This window comes from Culex pipiens, chromosome 2, assembly GCF_016801865.2.
Source record: "Culex pipiens pallens isolate TS chromosome 2, TS_CPP_V2, whole genome shotgun sequence".
In the NCBI taxonomy this organism is placed as follows: Eukaryota; Metazoa; Arthropoda; class Insecta; order Diptera; family Culicidae; genus Culex; species Culex pipiens.
Genome location: NC_068938.1, coordinates 1,683,195 through 1,706,320, shown reverse-complemented (window position 1 = coordinate 1,706,320; position 23,126 = coordinate 1,683,195). Strand labels below are relative to the sequence as shown.

Here is a 23,126-nt window from a genome sequence, read left to right as displayed (position 1 = left end):
TGACTCAAGGCGGTTCTAAAAACACTCAAAAAAATTTAAAATTCTGTAAGGCCGCTGCAAATGTTTTTCAATGTTTTTTCCTACAGCTCTGGCCGGAATCGAGGGGAAGGGAAGACAAAAAAATAAATATTGAAATAACAAGCTACACACCATTTTCTCATTACTGAATTCAGTTAAATTTACTGAAATCTGCACTACTGAAATTTTCAGTAAATGAAAACTTGCTGAAATTTCAGCAAACTTTGACAGCTCCATACAAATTTTAACTGATGTTCAGCGAAATACTAACTGAAAATTTCAGTTATGCAATTTTCAGTAAATATTAACTGAAAACCATCAGAATTTGCTGTGTACAGTCTTAACATTGAAAAAAAAGTGTTTTAAAATGCATTTTAGATTAGGATAAATTAACAAATTCAATAATTTTTAAATTTAATGATTTTAAAATTTAAAAAATCATGAATTTTTATATTTAAAACGACACTTAATAATTTAAAATTGCTGAAATCAATAAACAAAAATCCCAGATTCGAAAATTTAAAAGTAATAATAATACAATCGTAAATTAACAGCTGGTTTATAATAATCGTTTACGTAACTGATTTATTTTCTGCTTATAAATATTATATTATTTTTAGATTTATGTGTATAAATCATAGCAAAGTGTAAATTGTATCAGACCATTTTAATGGCTATTGTTTGTATTTTCATATTGTGAAAGCAGACAAAAATCAAAATACGAGCGCAACTAAAGTGCCTAATAGAGTGGTATTGCATTTTGAGTGCACGCAGAAAAATGTTTTGTAGAATCAGCCTGTACGAGGTTTGATTCAACAAAATATTTTGTTGAATATAATCAACAAAATGTTTGCATTGGATCAACACTCAAATTTTGTTGTTTCGAATCGTGGTATTTTGTTGAGTCTAAGCAGATCTTTGTTGATCGAAATTTGACAGAAGCAGGTTCAAATCAGATTTTTGTTGAAACAACGTCGATTTTTTGTTGATGCAACCCATATTTTTTTTTCAAAATAAGGATAGTCTATCAATTGAATTAACAAAATGTCGAATTGAAATAAAAAAAAGCATTATTCATCGATATTAGCATTTTTTATTGGAAAAATATATTTAAATCTGCTACTTTGAGTGTGGCCCCTTGTTCTGTCCGAGTACTGCTGAACCGCACCTTGTGTCCTTGCCTCCGCCACCGTCTGATGAAACAACGAGTTGGTGAAATTGCCTTCCATGTTGAATTGGCCATGTTGCCATTGGCGTCCCCGGTGGATCGAGGTTACGTTGTTTTCTGCAGAGGTCTGCAAGAGTGAGAAAAGCATTATAACGGGGCATTTGAAGTAAAATAACAAGAGCTTACCGGTCATGTTCCGTAGAGGGTTGATATGTTGGGGAATTTTGTGAAGTGTGCTAAACTTGGTGGCAGCTTCCGCTTGTCGATGATGAGTTGGCTTAGATGGGTGGCGATCAAATCACCCCGAATTCCGCGCACTAACTTCTCACGTAAAACTTCGCTCACGGCATGCGTAATACATGGATCAAATAACACGAACGTAATTGTCGCACGGCACGAATTAGACGAACTGATCAAAATCAGGAAAACTGAACATTTTGACAGATAGCAACACGTGTGAATAGCAATTAACTTCATTTAAATCAAAATAACACATTAAAGTTGATTCAACGTCGTTCATGGTAGAATCAACGCAATAATTTTGTTAATATTTCCAAAAGGGATTGACAAAAAACACAGAGTAAATTCAACTCTAAATTTAGAGTTGTTTCAATTGGTTTTGAGATTTATTTCAACAAAAAATCGTTAACTTGAAACAACAAAATATTTTGTTGATTCAAATAGGCCTCATTTTTCTGCGTGAAGCTGATGTACACGCTAACGACAAACCACCACATTTTTGTTCGGTGAAATAGATTTTTTCGCGCAACGGAAGTGATGCGGTTTGGTGCAGCGCGCATAATAGTAGTACATTAATCAAATTTTGCATCACAAAATTTAAATTCTTATCATTGAGCTTGAAATTTTGATCTCAACTAAACAACACACCACACAAACGCGATGCAAAACATCACAAGATAACTCGCAAACATGCCCCTATCCAGCAATCCAGCCAACCGACACCAATCCCGTATCGCGACGTCTCCCATCTCGTCCTGATTTCCTTCGATTTCCTTATCCTCGTACGGCGGCAGTAAAGTGCAACCCAGTTCCAGCATCGATTCCAAACGCCCTTCCAGTAGCGATCTTCTGAGCAGTCGTGGAACCGGTCGGGTGTGCTTGATTCGACAAATTTTGATCACGATCGCGGATAGGGTTGCTCCGAAGGCGGTCAGGAACAACGTGGTAATGGTGAAGATCACTGAAATGGGTGGGAATGTTAGTATTTTTAGTTTTCTTTTTTGGTAGGATGTTGAGTGGTTCTTACCAACTAGAGGGGTGTTTCCATACCGGAAGGGTAGCTGAATGGAAAAGAAGATCAAAAGTGCTGTCGCGATCATCAGGATGACTCCGTTGAGCACGATCTTTTCAGGGCAGTGAGGAGGTAACCAAAATACGGACAGTGTCAATAGTAAGATCAGTATGATTGGACTCACAACGACTACGTAACTAGAAGAATTTCTTTTAACGGTGAAAAAGTACTCGATATCAACGTAGGGCTCGGGACAGCATTCGTAAGTGATCGTGTTGTGTTTAACGGTTATGTTTTGAACAGTCCAAACGTCGCTTTCATCATCAGTTGTGTCAACCCCGGGTTTTCCATTCAAGGTAAGATTAAGGCTCAACGCGTCGTGAACCCACGATCCAAGCTTGACGTGACAAGTCTGCTGATCAAACGGCCACAGACGAAGGTTCAGCCGACAGAAGGTATGAAAATCAGTTGGAGGAACCCACAAGATTTTTCCATCGTTGTAAATCAATACGTCCGTCAAGCCAAAGTGATCAATGTTTGAAGTTCTGGCGTTATTGTACAAAAGAAGATCCGGCTTCCAGATGCTTTCCGCACTAGTTCGAATGATTTTGAGATCACCGTAATCTTCGGGATTCCATTGTAGCTTTTCATCTATCCATTGCTGGGGATGCAATTCTGTTAGGTATAATTTATCAATTTCTTTAAACATTAGGTTTTACCAAATTCATCCAGTTGCTGACGGTGAATATTGAAGCCGCTTCGTCGATGCTAATGTATCTGACGGACATTCTGCAAAACGAATTTCGTAAAATCTACTTAAACCGATATGTTGAGATGAGTTCTCACCCAACTATAAGGTTAGTCACATTGTAGTGCTGCGTTGGCCGGTTAGTCCGATCGTAGTTCACGAACAGATCCTTTTTAAGCTTATCAGCCCAAGTCATCTTTCCAGGTTGAACTGTGTTGATAGTTGAGGAAAATCGATCTTCACTTTTCAATTTTAAAATATACAACTAGCTTACCATCTTCTGCAGCACATAAACCAGCTAAGTAACTAACAAAACCCGTTAAAATAAGTTCGAATCGCATCTTGAGAACAAACTTCCACTCCACTCGAGTTCTAATCGCGCAATGAAGCTCACTCTGCTCGCGGAACGATCTTTTATAATTCTGTTATGGTACGGAATTATTTTGTCAAAGACTTCATTGAGTTGTTGATTGAAGCCAAGCTGGACGAGATCTCCGAAGAAGATTCTATTTTTAGAACTGTGAAGTGATCTCTATGTTTGGGCGGTGCCAGACGCCAGAAATCGTTCTTTAACTTTTTCATAACTTCTTACCCGGCCGACAGACATTGAATTCGTTGCATACACACGAATAGTGCAGTGATCTGTGATATACAATGAATCCAGAAGCAGTAACAAGCATACATGTTTATTTCAACCAATTTTAAAGGTTTTTTGTAATCATCTAAAACAAAATCGGTCCTCACAGACTGTGATAGACGGCCGAAATGATAAAGATCACAAGATAAACAACAAACGCCAGCCGATCGATACACCCAGCCAGCCGACACCAGTCCCGTTGCTTGGCGTCTCCAATCTCGCCGGCAGCGGCTTCCTTGTCCTCGATCGAGGACAACGATCCACTGCCAACGCCGAGCACCGATCCCAGACATCCGTCGAGTTGCTTTTTGAAAACGTGCGGAACCGGATCGGCATGCTTGGTGCGGCTCATTCTGAGCACGATCACCGACAGGATCGTCCCGAACGCCACCAGGTACAGGGTGGTGCTGAAGAAGGTCACTAGGAAGAAAGAAATCTTGGTTAATGGGTGATCCTGGGGTGATCATGCGTGATCGTACCGATTAGCGGGGTGTTTCCGGACATTGCTGGCAGTTGCGTAGCGAAGTAGATCAGGAATACGGTCACGATCAGTGCGATTATGCCGTTGAGGACGATCTTCTCGCCGCAATTCGGGGGTAACCAGAATACCGACAGAGCAAGCAGCATGATCACGAAGGCTGGACTAATGACGATCGCTCTGTGGGTTGAGGACTGGCGTTGCATTGTGACATTGTACCGGATGTCCATGTACGGTTCCGGACAGCATTCGTAAGTCGTGGTGTGAATCTCGGTGGCTAAATCGACGACGGTCCACTCGTTATTGTCCACGTCGATGTCAACTTTTGCTTTTCCATATTCGCTTATGTTCAGTTTGTACCCGTCGAAGGTCCACGATCCGATTTTGACGAAGCAGGTTTGCTGGTCAAACGGCCAAAAACGAAGGTTCAACTTGCAATTTGCATGATAGTCTGTCGGAGGAACCCACAGGACCTCGCCGGTGTTGTAGATCAACACGTTCGTCATGCCATAGTGTTCAATGTCCGAGGGACGGGCGTTGTTGTACAGGACCAGATCCGGTCTCCAAACGCTCTCCGGATTGGTACGGATAACGTTCAGCTTACCGTAGTCGTCCGGATTCCACTTGAGCTTATCGTCATTCCATTTCTGAAAGAAAATGAATCAGATTGTCACACCGAGATCTCCTAAGGAACTCAGATGATCAAATAACGCGCAATTTCTAAGCCAATCTAATTTATTGCTCAAATCAATTTAAGTAACATGCGGCCATGACACTGTAGATGAACACGTAAGCGATGAAGAAGATTCGTTCCAGGGCCACCGTGAGCTGGATCCACTCGTGCTGGACATCGGCGCCCTGTCCCTGGGATGCCTCGTCGGCGGAAGAACATGATTCCCGCGCTGTAGATCCGACCTTGAGCTCGTCCGTCCACTCTTCCTCGTCGGTTACGGACTGCAAAGAAAACAAATATCGTGTGTTGTTACGAGAAGATTCAGAAATTGAAGAAGTTGCAAACCTTTGGAGTACTTCCAGTCCAAACCAGAATACTAACTCCTGGCAGTGCAATGAATGACTTTAAGTAGGGATGAATCGGTGTGCGGTGCCTGGACTTAGCTATGTTGATAACTACAACCGACAAGATCAGGCTGATCGCTGTTAGGTACAGACTGTGACTGAAAAACAAAACTTAAAGAAGAAGGTTAGGTTAAGATCTACCGTGACGAATCTACCATCTTACCAACTAGTGGAGTCCTGGTAGCCAAAAGCGGAAGATGAATGGTGAAATACCGCAAAAATATGCACAGCAACGTCGCCGTGACGCAGTTCAACAAAACCTTCTCGTTAGCACCCGGAGGCAACCAAAAGCTGGTCAAGGTCATCAAAATGAAGATCACCGCTGGGGTCAAGATCGTGCTATAAAATATCCTAACCTTCCGCTTGATCACCAACCCATACTGCAATCCCTCAAAGTTATGCCCTTCCTCCTCCATCGGATCCTCATAACTCTCCACCAAAATATCCGTAACCTCCCAAGCCGGATTATCAGTGATCGGTCGGAACTGCTTCCTGTCCTGCCCCAACCCGTTCAGCTTCAGCGCTCGATCCTCGTGCGTCGACACCGACTTCCCCAACAAAACGTTACAAAACTGCGTATCAAACGGCCAACGCTGGAAGTTCATCTCACAGAAGATCTTCTGCGATAATCGCACCGTGCAATGGAGCATTCCGGAACTCTCGACCCGGACATCGCTGATACCGGCGTATCGCGAGCCGGCCGTTTCCAGCGTGATCGAGTGCATGTTGACTTCCGGATCCCACAGGTAGTAGCTTGGGATGTAGAACGATCGAAGGCCACCGTAGTCGGATGGTTCCCACTTGAGGCGAAGGTCCTGCCAGTGCTGCAAGATAGGCGAAGCTGATTAGAGAGTTGTCTGGCACTCCAAAATTTTGTGGTTGCTGCTTCATTCAAAATCATGCTAGTCATGCATTCGATTGCAAAAATATCAAATGCACTTACGTGGCACAGTGGACGTTTCCAAAATCTCTAAACACTATGTACGCTTTCAATAAAAGTGTTTAGAGAAACTCTGTTTACTTAAAAAAAATACGAACATAATGAAAAAAACGAGATGTGCACTTTTCACACATGGCACATTTACTCAAAGAGTATTTTTAAATGGCAAAAAAATATATTTTTTTTGAAAAAAAAAATAATTCGCTTTATAAAAAAATGTGGCTGATAAAGTTGACAACAATTGATTATTTTTTCTTTTGTAAAAATATTTAGTTGTTTATTTGTTTTTCAGGTACTGCCAATAACTACAAAAAGAATAAAATATTATTTAGACAGACCTGCCCAACCTTTTGGCTCAATTTTCAAATTTTTGATCGTCAAAATTACATTTTTTTATTTTTTCATGGTTTATTTGATGGAATCGGTTCACAGATGACCGGTGAACATAACTTTTCCAAAAGTTTGAAAAAATATTTATACAAGTCTTTTTTATCTACATTTTACGCCGGACCAAGTTTTTTACTTAAAACTTACATAAAAACGAATTTCAGAAATATTTTTTTCAAACGTTTGTCAAATTTATGTTCACTGGTCATCTGAGAACCGATCCAATCTAGTAGTCCATGAAAAAATGGGCAATTGTAATTTTGACGATAAAAATATGAAAATTTAGCCAAAAAGGTTGGGCAGGCCTGATTTAGAACCTTGAAAAACGTGTCTGGACTTTTTTTTTATGAGGACCTATAAACAAATCTTAACTTGTAGTGTATCTCCCTCATTCCTTACGTCATTGTCAATCGGAGTAAGCGAGATACACTCAATGTTTGCATCTGTTAATAAAAAAAAGGAAGTGTTAGTACTTTTTCTATAGCGAGGAAATAATTTTGCATCATTACTTCTTCCATTCAAGTCTTGATACTATTTTGGGGATTTTTTTCATTTTAAGGGCCAATACGCACCTCCCAAGAAAAGGGGTCAAGCTTTTCTTCACACTCTCTGGCTTGCTTTGATATTTTTTTTAAAGGTTCCTTCCGAAGTGCGCATACCGCTTATGTATGAAATTCTGTATCTTGCAAAGGAATTTTCGGATCGAGTTAGTGTCTTGGGCAAAGTTGTAGCTTATGATTAGGACATTTTCGGACAAAACAGGTACACGGAAAAAATCCTATTTTTAGACTTGATTTTTATACTAAAGAGGCATAAATGAATTGAACTACGTATTTTTTAATATGTTTTAGGGGACTAAAAAGACATATTTTGAGCCATCTTGCAAAATCTGGTTCAGGAGGTATACTGTTGAAATTGTCAAAAAAAACCTTTTTAAAACCGAATTGAATTTGCAATCGGAATTTTTTTCGTGTAACTTTTTTCCGAAGTGTTCAAATCTATAAATTTGCTGAAGCCAAATCTGTCATTATCATTGCAAAAATGGCTTCTTTTGACATTTTATCCAAATAAACAAATAATAATTCTAGATGACTTAAAAAAAACCAGTGCACCAAGGGTTTTGACCTTTTGAAAAAGTAAGCGAGAATTTAAAAATAGCGAAATATTTTGTGAAAATTTAGAGAAACACCCAGGTTTTTTTTAAACTTCTGAGAAAAATAGTTAGGCTCTTAAAAAAACCCATTTTTAATAAGACTTTTTACACAAAAAAGGAATGCACTAAACAACCTTTCCTGAAAATTTTCATTATTTTGGATATATTTTAGATGACAAAAAATGCTATCTTTTAGCTATGGCACAAGTTGGTAAAAATTTGTTTGGCAGTGTTGCCAAGATGTAAAGTAAAATTTGCAATCAATATTTTCAAAATTTTCAATTAAACCTCAATGTTTGAAAAGGCACAAAAACATTTATTTTCGACTATATCAAATGTTTGTTTTGATTTGAAAATGTGCAGATGGGAATCGAACCAAGGATCATTCAGGATCACAAAGCGAACACCGTAACCATTCAGCCACGACTGCTCACAGTTTTCAAATATTTGGAGCAAGTTTTTGAAATATGTTTCAAAGTTTAATTTCTCAAAAACTATTAAATGAATTTAACTAGTTCTTCTTGCACAATCAATTTTGAGGTATTTAATAATACCAATTAAGTGTTCTTCCAATTTAGTCATGGTTTAATACATTTTTTACAAATGGTATAACACGAATCATTCTTTAAAATTGTAATTTCTGTTGCTCAACAAATTAGTTAGATCTACACAGCAAAAAATCCAATGGTAAAATCGTATGCACATCACCTTCGTCATAAAAGACACTGAATATTACGCACTGCATGTACAACTTTTGTTAACACAAAAAAAAAGTTGCAACCGACGGGATTCAAACCCAGCACCAACAGTAAGGACTGGCGCCTTAGCCCGCTCGTCCATCAGTCCGATGAAGTATGGATAGGATAAACGCATATATAAGCTTTACATTTCGGTCAAGTAGGTTTCCCATACTGGTGGGCTACATATATCAGAGTGTAATATTACATAGAATTTCATAAAATAATGAAAAAATATTTTACAACCAGGCCTTTTACATGCAGCTGGATTACTACTTTTTTGATGTGTGACCCATTTTTAATGCATTAGACATCAAGTTTGTCTAAAATAAAACTTTGACAACAGTAAATTGAATTGAAGTAACTCTAATTATGCTCTTTCATATTTTTTTTATCCAAAGAATTCAACACTGGATTTTTTTCCGGAACGGGAAATTAGACGCTCTAATGTTATTCCATTTTACTTTTGTTTCTAATCATACAAAGGCAAGAGTAATTTACGGTCAAATTCTAAAGCAAATAAGCACTAAAAAACAATCGATATAGTTTTTGTTTAAAACATCAGATAAACTTTAAACGTTTCATTCCTTTGGTACCAGGGTATACAAATTAATGGGCACCTTTTCAATTAATTTCCATAATTCCAAGGAAATTAAATTTGTCATGATCTTACCATTTTAAGCCAACCGCTGACGGTGAAGATTGAATTGTCCTCGTCAATGTCGACGTGTCTGATTTCCATGCTGCAATGAAGAATAGAGAAGGAATCGCATTCAATCATGGAGCATTCTCCCACGTCTCGCTAAGCCGACTTTGAAGTCATTGTACTTGACCACTTACTTAACCTCGATGTTGGTCACATTGTAGTACTGCGTTGGCCGGAGATTGCGATCGTAATTCAGCAACAGATCCTTTTTCAGCTTATCAGCCCATGTCGCCGTGCTCGCCTTGACCGGGGCTGGAAAAAAAGTTGTTTTTTTTTCTTTTGCATAAAGTTTGTGGAATTTGCGTGGGAGGAGGTGCTGCATAATTTAGTTTATTAAAAGAAATCACACACTCCTTATCAGTTAGCACTCTATTATAGTTGTTGTTGAGGTCAGTCTCCGTTTCACTGATAGAGGAGATCGCTGGGACTTTTAAGATCGTTGACATACGATCATGTCAAACATATTCTTGCACTTTTCCGATCCTGTTAACATGATCTTCCTAGCAAATCTTCAAAACTTACGAGCATCATCTGCAACGCACAAGCCAACAAGGCAAAGGGCCAACAGGGTAAAACGGTACCCGCAGCCCATATTATTCCAGATTTCTACCGATTTTCAAACTTATCAAACAAACTCAATCTTCTTCTTCACTTTGCCAACGCAAAAAAAAAAAAAACACTTTCCCGGTCAAATGTCGCACACGAACTGAGCCTGACCAGCGGCCGAGAGGAAGTTTTTATAACTCTTCTGGCTGCGCACACAATTCTAGTGCGTTTGATAAAAGGCTCATTTGCATGCTGATTAGGGCGAACGGGAGAGGGGTTCCTTAAGTGTTTGTATGAGCGACAGCCGCAGCATAAGAGTTGGGCAAAGATTTTCTGGCTATTTTCGGACGTGTATATGATTTGAGTTTAATCGAAAGTTATTGCGATTTAAGTATTGCATAGCGAGAAACATCTTTTGGGATTTTGGGTTAACGCGATGAAATCAGTTACGGTCATTTCTAGCCGTTGACTAGTAAACACGCTATGCTTATCAGTAGTTTTATTTCCGTTCTTACAATAAGTACTGTAAAACAAGGGCCGTTATATCTAAATGTCAATATAAATATTTGTTGGAATTAATTACCTCTCTATAGTTGTGAATGTTTTAATTTGAAACTCAAACGACAATTTTGAATCTCTTCTCATCCAACATCACGTGGCCGGCAGCGATGTTATGGGAAATTAAGATTTGTTTCAAACTTGGATTATACTGATGAGCAATTCTCCCATAATGTCGGAAATGTATATTATATGATTTTTTTTTATTTGGCTCAAACCATTTTGTATCATTGGTTCACCCATACAAGTCTTCATACAATTTGACAGCTGAGCAATTCTCTGAGATTTCGGTCATTCATTTTTTTCTGTATTTTTTAATCCGACTGAAACTTTTTTGGTGCCTTCGGTATGCCCAAAGAAGCCATTTTGCATCATTAGTTTGTCCATATAATTTTCCATACAAATTTGGCAGCTGTCCATACAAAAATTATATGTGAAAATTCAAAAATCTGTATCTTTTGAAGGAACTTTTTGATCGATTTGGTGTCTTCGGCAAAGTTGTAGGTATGGATATGGACAACACTGAAAAAAAATGATACACCGTAAAAAAAATTTTGGTGATTTTTTATTTAATTTTTTGTCACTAAAACGTGATTTACAAAAAAACCCTTTTTTTATATGTTTTAGAGGACATCAAATGCCAACTTTTCAGAAATTTCCAGAATGGGCAAAAAATCTTTGACCGAGTTATGATTTTTGGAATCAATACATTGTTTTCAAAAAAACGAAATATTGGTCGCAAAAATTTTTCAATTTCAATTTTTTGATGTAAAATTGAATTTGCAATCAAAAAGTACTTTATTGAAATTTTGATAAAGTGCACCGTTTTCAAGTTATAGCCATTTTTATGTAACTTTTTTCAAAATAGTCGCAGTTATTGATTTTTTAAAAATAGTGCCCATGTTTGCCCACTGCTGAAAAAAATATTTTTGAAAAGCTGAAAAAATTCTCTATATTTTGCTTTTTCGGACTTTTTTTTCGGACTCACCCAAACAACCCTCCATTTTCTAATGTCGATATCTCTGTAACTAATGGTCCGATTTACAATGTTAAAATATGAAACATTTGTGAAATTTTCCGATCTTTTCGAAAAAAATATTTTCAAAAAAATTAAATCAAGACTAACATATCAAAAGGGCGTAATATTGAATGTTTTGTCTTTTTGAAATGTTAGTCTTGATTTAAAAAAAATTAAAATATTTTTTTCGAAAAGATTGGAAAATTTCACGAATGTTTCATATTTTAACATTGTGAATGGGACCATTAGTTGCTGAGATATCGACATTAGAAAATGGTGGGTTGTTTGGGTGAGACTTAGAAAACATCAATTTTCTTGTTTTCAAACATTTGCATGGCAATATCTCAGCAACTAAGGGTCGTATCAACAAAGTCCGAAAAAGTAAAACATAGAGAATTTTCTCAGCTTTTCAAAAATATTTTTTTCAAAAGTGAGCAAACATGGGCACTATTTTTAAAAAATCAATAACTGTGACTATTTTGAAAAAAGTTACATAAAAATGGCTATAACTTGAAAACGGTGCACTTTATCAAAATTTCACTAAAGTACTTTTTGATTGAAAATTCAATTTTACATCAAAAAATGAAATTGAAAAATATTTGCGACCAATATTTCGATTTTTTGAACAAAATTGTATTGATTCAAAAAATCATAACTCGGTCAAAGATTTTTTGCCCATTCTGGAAATTTCTGAAAAGTTGGCATTTGATGTCCTCTAAAACATATCAAAAAATAAAAAAAATTAAAAATAGTGTTTTTTTGCAAATCAAGTTTTAATGACAAAAAGTTAAATAAAAAATCACCAAAAAAATTTTTTACCGTGTATCATTTTTTTTTCAGTGTAGTCCATATCCATACCTACAACTTTGCCGAAGACATCAAATCGATCAAAAAATTCCTTCAAAAGTTACAGATTTTTGAATTTTCACATATCATTTTTTTTATGGACAGCTGCCAAATTTGTATGGAAATTTATACGGACAAACTGATGATGCAAAATGGCTTCTTTGGGCTTACCGAAGGCACACAAAAAGTTTCAGCTGGATTAAAAAATACAAAAATTAAACACCGTTTTCAAGTTATAGCCATTTTTATGTAACTTTTTTCAAAATAGTCGCAGTTATTGATTTTTTAAAAATAGTGCCCATGTTTGCTCACTTTTGAAAAAAATATTTTTGAAAAGCTGAGAAAATTCTCTATGTTTTACTTTTTCGGACTTTGTTGATACGACCCTTAGTTGCTGAGATATTGCCATGCAAATGTTTGAAAACAAGAAAATTGATGTTTTCTAAGTCTCACCCAAACAACCCACCATTTTCTAATGTCGATATCTCAGCAACTAATGGTCCGATTCACAATGTTAAAATATGAAACATTTGTGAAATTTTCCGATCTTTTCGAAAAAAATATTTTCAAAAAAATTAAATCAAGACTAACATATCAAAAGGGCGTAATATTGAATGTTTTGTCTTTTTGAAATGTTAGTCTTGATTTAAAAAAAATTAAAATATTTTTTTCGAAAAGATTGGAAAATTTCACGAATGTTTCATATTTTAACATTGTGAATCGGACCATTAGTTGCTGAGATATCGACATTAGAAAATGGTGGGTTGTTTGGGTGAGACTTAGAAAACATCAATTTTCTTGTTTTCAAACATTTGCATGGCAATATCTCAGCAACTAAGGGTCGTATCAACAAAGTCCGAAAAAGTAAAACATAGAGAATTTTTTCAGCTTTTCAAAAATATTTTTTTCAAAAGTGGGCAAACATGGGCACTATTTTTAAAAAATCAATAACTGCGACTATTTTGAAAAAAGTTACATAAAAATGGCTATAACTTGAAAACGGTGCACTTTATCAAAATTTCACTAAAGTACTTTTTGATTGAAAATTCAATTTTACATCAAAAAATGAAATTGAAAAATATTTGCGACCAATATTTCGATTTTTTGAAAAAAATTGTATTGATTCAAAAAATCATAACTCGGTCAAAGATTTTTTGCCCATTCTGGAAATTTCTGAAAAGTTGGCATTTGATGTCCTCTAAAACATATCAAAAAATAAAAAAAATTAAAAATAGTGTTTTTTTGCAAATCAAGTTTTAATGACAAAAAGTTAAATAAAAAATCACCAAAAATTTTTTTTACCGTGTATCATTTTTTTTTCAGTGTAGTCCATATCCATACCTACAACTTTGCCGAAGACATCAAATCGATCAAAAAATTCCTTCAAAAGTTACAGATTTTTGAATTTTCACATATCATTTTTTTATGGACAGCTGCCAAATTTGTATGGAAATTTATACGGACAAACTGATGATGCAAAATGGCTTCTTTGGGCTTACCGAAGGCACACAAAAAGTTTCAGCCGGATTAAAAAATACAAAAATTAAAATTAAAGAAAAAAAAACCGATTCCGTAGAGAACTGCTCACATTTAAACACATTTAAAAAAGTTTTAACTCTGCGTTAAATTTATCGTCCGTACTCCTATACCAAAAAAAATAGAAAACGGTTTTTCTGAAATTTATATGTTTTGTTGAAAAAAAAGTTTATGTAAAGCAAAAATGGCAGTTCCGGCCGTGACAATTATCAAAAAAGGTTTTTGTGTAAAAAGTCGTTTTTTTTCGAATTGTTGGTAACACTGCCAAATATGGCATTTTTGTCATCTTAATTCATTTATTTCTAGCAGCTTTATCCTTCTTGGTCATTCGTTGTGTCATCTTAAACTTATCCAAAAGAGGTTGTGTTTGCGCATTTTTTATGTGAAAACTGTTTAGTTTATTTTTTAGAGTGTATATTTTTCTAAAAGGTTCTAACAATACAGTCCAGACTCGATTATCCGAAGTCTCGATTAACCGAAGTTTCGATTATCTGAAGTTCGATTATCCGAAGGTTTGTATGAGACTTCGGATAATCGAATCACGAACAAAAAAAAGTTTTTTGTTATTTTTCTTTTTCTGGTTTTAAACATCAAATTCGAGTTCTGCGACCCCATTTTAGTCAAATTCGAATAGTTGATCGCTTATTAAATAATAAAATGCATTTTTTCAATATTTCGCCGCCATCTTGGATTAAAAAATGTAAATCACTTTAGTGTTGCTTAGGGGTCATACTTAAGCTCGATAGTCGACAGTCAGTTTTTTTTTGTGATTTGATTATACGAATTGCAATTTTTCCGAGGCCTTCGGATAATCGAGTCTTGACTGTACCTCTCTTTGTTGGAGACATCAAATCAATTAAAAAATCCGTTCTCAAATACAGATTTTGATACATTCGCACCCTTGAATGGAACGCTATTATTTACAGGATTTTTTTACTACCAATCGTAAGTTCAGGAATATTGTTCATGACTTCGTGAATTTTATTAATGATTGCATGACAAATGTTCATGAAATCACGAAAAGTTTCATTAACGTACACAAAAATTGATGAATTGTGCGATTTTAAAAAAAGTTATGAATAGAATGAATAAAAATTCACGATTCCACAAATGAAATTCATGAAATGCACCACGAAAATCGATTAACTTTGGTGTCTTCTATCAGAAAATGTTTTGTTTTATTTTTCTAATTTTAAAACATTTGACAGTTTTGTGAAATTGTGATACAAAAATAATTTTACGTCAAATTATCATACAAAATCGAGCGAGTTTTATTATAGCGTAATGTGACGGTATAGCATAAACAACTAACAGATAACACTTAGAATTAACAATCGCTGCCTTAAAATTCTTAAAAAGATCGTGTTTTTTGACACCCTTTGTTTAAAATGTCTACAGGCTGTAGTAGATGATCAAAATGGCGTAAATTACGAGATAAACCACAAACGCCAGCTTATCGATAAGCCCAGCCAACCGGCACCAGTCCCGTTGCTTGGCGATCTCGTCTCCAGCGGCATCCTTGACATCCTCGACTTCTCCCAGACATCCGTCCACCAGGCTTTTGATGCCCTCCGGAACGGTCCCGGTGTGTCTGACGCGGCACATTCTGAGCACGATCACCGAAAGAATCGTCCCGAACGTCACCAGGTATAGGGTGGTGCTGAAGAAGGTTACTGGAATGGAAATATCTAGGTTAAGTGATCATCTTGAGGTGATCTTACTTGATCGTATACCGATTAGTGGAGTATTTCCGGACATGGCTGGTAGTTGCATGGCGAAGTAGATCAGGAAGACGGTCACAATCAGCGTGATTATGCCGTTGAGGATGATCTTTTCGCCGCAGTTCGGAGGTAGCCAGAACACCGACAGAGCCAGCAGCATGATCACGAAGGCCGGACTGACGACGATCGCCTTGTGGGTTGAGGACTGGCGTTGCATGGTGACGTTGTACTGTATGTCCATGTAGGGTTCCGGGCAGCACGCGTAGTACTTGGTGTGTGTTTCGGTAACGACTTTTTGGATGGTCCACTCGTTGTTGTCTACGATGATGTCGAGCTGGAAAATTGTGGAGGTTAGAGTGTGACGTCGTGGTGATCGAGTGATCGTGAATACCTCTGGTTCTCCCACTTGGGTCAGGTTCAGTTTGTACCCATCGAAGGTCCACGATCCGATCTTGACGAAGCAGGTTTGTTGGTCAAACGGCCACATCCGGAGGTTCAACTTGCAATTCGCGTGATAGTCCATGGGCGGTACCCACAGAATTTCCCCGGAGTTGTAGATCAGCACGTTCGTCATGCCGTAGTGTTCGATGTTCGATGTACGAGCGTTGTTGTACAGGACCATGTCCGGTTTCCAAACGCTCTCCGGATTGGTCCGGATGACGTCCAGCTTGGCATAGTCGTCCGGATTCCACTTGAGCTTGTCGTCGTTCCATTGCTGGGAAAATGAAAAATATGGTGATCTCTTGATCCCGTTGAAACGATCATTCCAAAATCTTACCATCTTAATCCAACCGCTGAAGGTGAAGATGGATTTCGCTTCGTCAATGTCAACGTGGGTAACGGTGACACTGTAGAGAAGAGTCTGATTTAAATAACAATGCTCCACTTAAGCCGTTGATGAACACTTACTTAACCTCGACGTTGGTCACATTGTAGTGCTGCGTTGGTCGGAGATTGGGATCGTAATTGACGAAAAGATCCTTTTTCAGCTTATCAGCCCACGTATCCGTTCCAGTTGGTTTGTTATCCGGAGCTGGGATTTGAGAAGAAAAAATCACAAAAAAAAACACATTTCATTCACTCTATCACCACTCTGCTTGTTCAAATCAGTCCTCATCATTAGCACTTCAATAGAGGTTTACGAGATCGTAAAATTACGACCCCCTCGCAGTAGTTTTTCCTGTTTACAACACTGTTCATTCGACTGCTTTCATTTGTGATAATGATCTTCTGTATGAACAAGTGCATAGCCACGTTCACCCTTGTTTCTATGAAGCATATTAACACTTGTTTCCGTTGCACATCCGTTCAACTATTTTATGTTTCAATGTTCTTTAGATATTATCAAAAAATAAAAATAAAAAAAAACTTACAAACATCATCGGCCACGCACAAGCCCACAAGAAAGATGGCCAACAGTACCCAACTGTGACCGGAGCCCATTTTTTGGGGTTCCAAAATTTCTCAAATTAGCACTAAATCTCCACTGGACAGCACACTTTTACTACAAAAAAAAAAAAGGAAAACACTTTTCAAACCACCAACCCGGACGGTTGCCCAACACGAACTGAGGTTGGACCGCGATCGGCAGTAACTTTTTATAATTCTAGTCTATTCAGAGCGATCTTGTGGCGTGGTTTGTGTTGTGTGTTGGGGATCGTTATCACTGCCCGGAGCCGGAGTGACAAAAGGGCGCGGATTTTGGTGAATGATATGCTTTAGAGTTTTTGGCGGAGGCGAAATTTCTCTTAAGTGATGGTTATTTTCTGAGAAGATGGATGGGATACTCTTGGTACCTTCAGTTTAATTTTATCCGTTAATTTTCCTTGCCATTTTGTGTTTTTTTTCTGACATGATGTATCACATCCTCAATTGACTGATTTATAATCGGTCGAAAATTACCTTTTAATAACAATAATATCATCATTTTTCACGTCCTCAGTTGACTGTTGGTTGAAAAAAATTAGCTAACGAATCCCGTGCTCAGATCGAGATCAAATTTGTAATTAAGCCTAATAACGGATCGAGTTTTGATTTCGGGGAGTGGTACCAGAATTTGAACCACCGTTGTGTTTATGGCACTTTTTGAAATGCTACCAACAAATTGCAGATTTTAAGCTGAAATCAAAATTAGGTGGCTTAATCTCGAAAATGGTACGGTTTTACAACTTTCTTTAAAATAATTTATATGTTTTACTGAAATCACATTTTTTACAAACTAAGGCCATTACAAATTTTATCAAGTTTTTGTTCCCCCTTCAAAATGTACAATTCAAAATCAGAGGGGAATACATTGTATAAAGCTTATTTATGCTTTTTAAATTAATTATAGCTAAAAATTTAAACTTTCATTGAAAAAAAATGTACAATGCATTGTTAACTATTCAAAAATCATTGAATAACGTTTATTTTTGGTCAAATAGATGCTTTTTGAAAGTTTTGAATATTTTGACCACAGATCGAAAAAATACATAAAGCTTTATGAAAGAAAATATTTTCATATATTCATTGATATTTTGATTTTTTTTAATATTAATGATGTTTTATACATCATTTGATTTAATAATCAACACAGAACAAATTATGTTAATATTCCATGGCCCTACATTTGGTGTCAAAAAAAATTTCATCAGTTTTAGTGAATTTTACATTGTTTCGGTAAAATTACATTAAAATGAGGTAATATTCAACCAACCAAATTGTCTACATTCCAAAATTGAACTTTATTTCTGAGAACATTATCAATGTTATCATGTTATGCGAACTGCTTGAAAATGCGAATTTCAGAAACCTATTCAATTCATAATAGTTGTAGTTTGGATTTCATCTACATGAAATTGCAATTGCTGTTGCAAATATTTTTTAAAAGTTTATATCGCTCGACTTTGATCAAGGAGGAGAGACCAAAAAACAAAAAATAAAACATTGAAACAATTGAAAGTTTTTAAAATCCATTTCACACTGTTTGTATTGCAATCATCATCAAATATCTTAACATCGACATTTTTTTTCTCGGTGAAAAACTTTATGCAGAACAATGGCGTTTCACAACAATTCAATACTATGTGTAATCAATGTCAGACATGCTAAATATTATTATCAACGTAGAATTAGAATTTTGACTCGTAAATAAATTAACGAGGATTGAAAATAAAAAAAGATTTTTTTGTTTTTTTCAGAGATGGACGATAATGGATATTTTTTTGTTGACTAGAACTCATTTTCCGTAAAATTCTCTAAAATGGTTAGTAAAAAAACCAAAGACGCATATCGTGAAAATAGGAGTAAAGCTAAAGATCTGTTCTTGTGTAAATCGACGACGATGACTTATTCTTAATGTTATGAGTTGTCCCTCTCAATCTTACATGCCATTTCGACGCTGTCGTGCTATCATGTCGCACCCGCCATTTCGACGTTCCGAGAAAAACGCGTTTTAATGTTTGACCTTGAATATACAAAAACGAGAGCATGCAATGTAAACAATAACAACCACGTTTTGTTTGGTTGACTATTTGGTTGCCGGAGTCCCGAGTTTTAATTACAAATGTTTTCGGTAGTCTAACTTGTACGTGCGTCAAACGCATCCTGACCTGAAATCCCTTTGGCCAATTGTCGCACTTACATCAATTTTCAGGGAGTGACAAAATAGCACGACAAGATTGAAACTTCTTTCATATGAAAAGTGACAAGAATCCGCGGAGCTTTTTTGTTTTTTTTTTGAATATCCCAGGATTGAAATCGAATTTTAGGGATCTGTGAAGGTCAAAAAGTGAGGCATTGTGAGCTGCACAAGAAGGCGTTCTTAACTCAATTCGGCCCAAAATGCACGTACGACAAGTAAGCACGACGGCGACGATTTAGTTCCTGCAATTGGGAGCGATTTTCTACAATGTGTTTTTCTTCAACACTAACAACTACTATTCAAATACCTCGAGAACTGTAAACCAGTAAACAAAATCACTACCACAAAACAGCAGCTTCAAACCTCCTCCCAGCAGATCGCGCAGACAGCCCAAGGTCTGGTGAAATCACCTTAATTGATTTACGGCGCTTGTACTTTGTCCACTTTACGATCCCGCCCGGTAATCTAATAGAGACAGTACAGTGCTACGTACTACTATAGTAGCCAGCGGTCGGTCCCTCGCCGAGATTTTTATGACATAATAATCCTGCATGCTGTGGATCAGTGCTTCTTCAACGGACGCTGATGCTGTTGGTGATTTGGAGAGCATCAGCAGGCACGTTCGAAGTAACGATCACACACCCACCGCCGACTGGATTATGAAATGTTAAATTGTTCCAGTGCAGTTGAAACGTTTGGCAATCGTTAAATGTCATTTTTCTCCTACAAAAAAAAACATAATTTGATTCAACAAATCTTTAAGCCACCGTGCGTCTCCATCGAACAATTCGAAAGTCAAACGATTCAATGGAAACGCATGGTAGTTCAAAAATCCAACAACTTTCAAATTACCCATTTCCCTAAACAGTGCATCTGGTCGAACCAGACGCGTACGACAAGTGCCCCGCGGCATATCTGCATATAACGGGGTGTCAAACAAACACACGCCAAGCCGCCGCCGGACGCGTTCCGGTGCATATTAAGGGGATGACCCTGCCGGGGGGATGAGCTGCTGCACTTGTTTTAGGTGCATTTGTTTTCTGCGTGATCTTGACCCGTTTTTTTTTTTTTTTTTTTTTTTTTTTCGTTTCGGTGTGATATTTTGGGAACGAGAAATGAAACAGTATATTTATTTTCAAATTGTTTGTAATTGTCATGATTTTTAGTGTACAGATTTTATTGTACGTTTACGTATTATGTCAATATTGCCTTAAATGCTAAATGTGAAACAAAAAATAAATGCGTAATTGAAACATTTAAGAAAGTTAACAGAAACGAACGAGTGAGCATCTATGAGGACCATTTTTTGATCTTACCTTACTTAACAGTAATGAATTTCACAGCTACATTTCATTGAGCTATGAGAGTTACATTACAGGGCAGAAAATGGAATTTGCTAATTTTGGTTCTAAATTCTCAATTTGTATTGAAATAAAAACAACATAAAAGTCATAAATTTTTAATTGAAATAACAAGCTGAAAACATTATCTGAACCAAATTTTTCATTGAAAAAAAGTTCATAGATTTCAAAGAATTTTACATTGTGTATTGTGATAATATATGAAACATTTTGAATAGTGTTTTGTCTGCGATTCAAAAATTCGGCAAATCTTTAAATGAAAAGCTATAAAGAATTTCAACTTTATTAAAAGCGAGTGTTTTTATTGTTTTGGAAAATTTCACAAGATTTCCTGTGTAAGAACAGAAAAAACTTTTGTCATTTTACATTTTCGCATAAACAATATTCGTATTACAACTCAATACTTATTGATGTTTATTTGATAAAATTATTCTGAAAACAAATCATATATAAATATAATAAGATTTGCTTTCGAACTTCATAAATGTAAAATATGGTTGAAAAATGCGGAAATTTATTGAATTTGTGACAATCTTGTTTGATAAAGAACAAAAGACAAAAAAAAATTCTTGAAGCTTTCTCTGCTTCTACTTGAATGTTTTATTATTTGGAAGTCAATTTAAAATTAAAAATGAATAACGAATTCGGTAAAAATCATCATTCACGCACCTTGGTGACACAAAATCTTGGTGAAACAAAAGCAAAAACTAACTTAATCCACCTATGTGGTTAATGCCTTCCTCACTTTTTGCCAACAATGGGTAATATGAGCGGTTTGGACACATACTTCAACTATTTTTTTTAGATCCAGAAAAATAAGTACATAGATATAACTTAAGTGGTAATAACTCGATACAGGGTTGCCAGATCTTCAATGTTGTGGACTCGTTGGAAAGGTCTTTCATTTGCCTAACCAACGATGGGTCGGATGATGGATCCGGACATCGTTTACATACATTTAAGTGAGATCCGGCTTCAAAAAAGTACAAATATATCACTTAAGTGGTCATAACTTGAGACAGGGTTGCCAGATCTTCAATGTTGTGGACTCGTTGGAAAGGTCTTTCAATTGCCTAACCAACGATGGGTCGGATGATGGATCCGGACATCGTTTACATGCATATAAATGAGATCCGGATATATGTGAAAACACATTTTTATACATAACTTTTGAACTACTTATCGAAACTTCAAACAATTCAATAGCGATGTATGGGACCCTAAACCAAGTCGAATGCAACTGGTTTGGTCAAAATCGGTTTAGCCAGTGCTGAGAAAACTCAGTGAGAATTTTGGTCACATACATACATACACACACACATACACACACACATACACACACATACACACACATACACACACACATACACACACACACACACAGACATTTGTTCAGTTTTCGATTCCGAGTCGATATGTATACATGAAGGTGGGTTTTCGAGCTTTTAATAAAAAGTTTATTTTTAGAGCAGGATTATAGCCTTACCTCAGTGAGGAAGGCAAAATTGGTAAAAATGTCTTTATAGTTCATCTTAAATGGTAGTTTATGCAACAAGTTACAAAAAGAATATTTTTTTTAGCCGTGCATCGGTAAACCTCGTTGGATAATACGACGAGTGCTGAAAAAAAAACAAGTTTTGCAACGAGTTTCAAGAGTTTTTGCAATTTACACTTTTTGAAAGGAATTTTATTATTTTATTTTAGGTGATCCATAAAACAAATTGTTTTGATAATTGTTTAAAAAATTGGTAAAATTTATACGAATTCAAAAAAAAATAATTATGCTATTATTTACTATCCTTTTTAGTCCGTACTAGACTATCCAAAGTGTCGCATTGGTATACTGAACTGTTAATTCAGTTCAATTAGTGTTTATTAGAGTTTAACAGTTCTGCTCCAGGATGTTACATTTGCAATTCAGAGATTTGGAGAACCTTTCAACTGAGATCAATTCATTAGCCCTTACAGGGAGATACATAACGTCATGATTCGAAATCCGGACACTAAGTAGCATATCATTTTTGTTATAGCTGGCAAAAAATCATTTAATAAGTTGGAGTATAAACAGTATAAATAGTTAGTTTTAAGAGAATGCATGCAAAATATGTCTTTTCTAACAATTTTTCGTCAGACATTTAAAATTAAAATGACTTGTTGTGCTTTCAATCCCGGACACTAATAAAAGCTGATTCGAAAACCGTACACTTTTCCTTCGAATTCCGGACACTCGATTTTGCTTATGAATCGCACAAATTTGGACTGAAATGTTAGTGAATGGCATTCTTTAGATCTCAAATCTGGATTTTTTTTTTGAAAGGGTCCAATAAACCAAATTTCTAGTTTTTGCTTTTTGGGTGTTTTTAAAACCGCCTTGAGTCAGGGGTATTAAAAAACACCCAAAAAGCAAAAACTGAAAATTTGTTTTATTGGATTCTTTAAAAAAAACTCCAGAAATAAGCTGTTAACATCAAAACAATCGATATTTTATATAAAAATTTGCTAAAATTTAAGGAAATCAAAACCATAAATTTCTGCGTTGCCCTCCCGGAGCCTCGGACGCCTATGAAATATTTCAGTGAAATGTTTCACATTTTTGGTAAACTTATTATTTTATTTT

At 36.1% G+C, this 23,126-nt stretch overlaps 3 protein-coding genes across 5 annotated transcripts; all 3 read right to left on the bottom strand.

The window, feature by feature from the left end:
* Window positions 1-791: 791 nt before the first annotated feature.
* Window positions 792-3,557, bottom strand: LOC120431747 (neuronal acetylcholine receptor subunit alpha-2-like). 2 transcript variants are annotated; one of them, XR_008212024.1, is made up of 6 exons: window positions 3,461-3,557; window positions 3,285-3,396; window positions 3,158-3,227; window positions 2,454-3,099; window positions 1,373-2,387; window positions 792-1,313 (listed from the first exon to the last, which is right to left on the bottom strand). XR_008212024.1 is itself a non-coding variant. In XM_039596872.2 (5 exons), the coding sequence occupies exons 1-5, from the start codon at window positions 3,525-3,527 to the stop codon at window positions 2,062-2,064; spliced, it is 1,221 nt and encodes a 406-aa protein (XP_039452806.1). In that variant the 5' UTR covers window positions 3,528-3,557; the 3' UTR covers window positions 792-2,061. The 2 variants fall into 2 exon arrangements, 1 of the variants encoding a protein (XP_039452806.1); XM_039596872.2 differs by having other exon boundaries at window positions 792-2,387.
* A 299-nt stretch (window positions 3,558-3,856) lies between these two features.
* On the bottom strand, window positions 3,857-10,008 carry LOC120431749 (acetylcholine receptor subunit alpha-like 1). Of its 2 annotated transcripts, XM_052707546.1 has the most exons (6): window positions 9,824-10,008; window positions 9,436-9,553; window positions 9,269-9,338; window positions 5,542-6,202; window positions 5,320-5,489; window positions 4,972-5,255 (listed from the first exon to the last, which is right to left on the bottom strand). In XM_052707546.1, the coding sequence occupies exons 1-6, from the start codon at window positions 9,891-9,893 to the stop codon at window positions 5,049-5,051; spliced, it is 1,296 nt and encodes a 431-aa protein (XP_052563506.1). In that variant the 5' UTR covers window positions 9,894-10,008; the 3' UTR covers window positions 4,972-5,048. The 2 variants fall into 2 exon arrangements, with proteins under 2 accessions (XP_039452807.1, XP_052563506.1); XM_039596873.2 differs by lacking the exons at window positions 4,972-5,255; window positions 5,320-5,489; window positions 5,542-6,202 and adding exons at window positions 3,857-4,243; window positions 4,303-4,948.
* A 5,175-nt stretch (window positions 10,009-15,183) lies between these two features.
* On the bottom strand, window positions 15,184-17,088 carry LOC120431742 (acetylcholine receptor subunit alpha-like 1). The gene is made up of 6 exons (XM_039596867.2): window positions 16,900-17,088; window positions 16,436-16,559; window positions 16,305-16,374; window positions 15,918-16,241; window positions 15,539-15,860; window positions 15,184-15,478 (listed from the first exon to the last, which is right to left on the bottom strand). Exons 1-6 carry the CDS (start codon window positions 16,967-16,969, stop codon window positions 15,198-15,200), a joined length of 1,191 nt encoding a protein of 396 aa, XP_039452801.1. The 5' UTR covers window positions 16,970-17,088; the 3' UTR covers window positions 15,184-15,197.
* Between the last annotated feature and the right edge of the window lie 6,038 nt (window positions 17,089-23,126).

Coding starts and splice junctions, on each gene's coding strand:
- LOC120431747 (XM_039596872.2), bottom strand. CDS start 3,527: ATGCGATTCGAACTTATTTTAACGGGTTTTGTTAGTTACTTAGCTGGT. Junction 3,228..3,284: donor GTGACTAACCTTATAGTTGG/GTGAGAACTCAT, acceptor TTCGTTTTGCAG/AATGTCCGTCAGATACATTA. Junction 2,388..2,453: donor TGGAAACACCCCTCTAGTTG/GTAAGAACCACT, acceptor CACCCATTTCAG/TGATCTTCACCATTACCACG.
- LOC120431749 (XM_052707546.1), bottom strand. CDS start 9,893: ATGGGCTGCGGGTACCGTTTTACCCTGTTGGCCCTTTGCCTTGTTGGC. Junction 9,339..9,435: donor GTGACCAACATCGAGGTTAA/GTAAGTGGTCAA, acceptor TCTTCATTGCAG/CATGGAAATCAGACACGTCG. Junction 5,490..5,541: donor TACCAGGACTCCACTAGTTG/GTAAGATGGTAG, acceptor TTCTTCTTTAAG/TTTTGTTTTTCAGTCACAGT.
- LOC120431742 (XM_039596867.2), bottom strand. CDS start 16,969: ATGGGCTCCGGTCACAGTTGGGTACTGTTGGCCATCTTTCTTGTGGGC. Junction 16,375..16,435: donor GTGACCAACGTCGAGGTTAA/GTAAGTGTTCAT, acceptor TCTTCTCTACAG/TGTCACCGTTACCCACGTTG. Junction 16,242..16,304: donor TCAGCGGTTGGATTAAGATG/GTAAGATTTTGG, acceptor TCATTTTCCCAG/CAATGGAACGACGACAAGCT.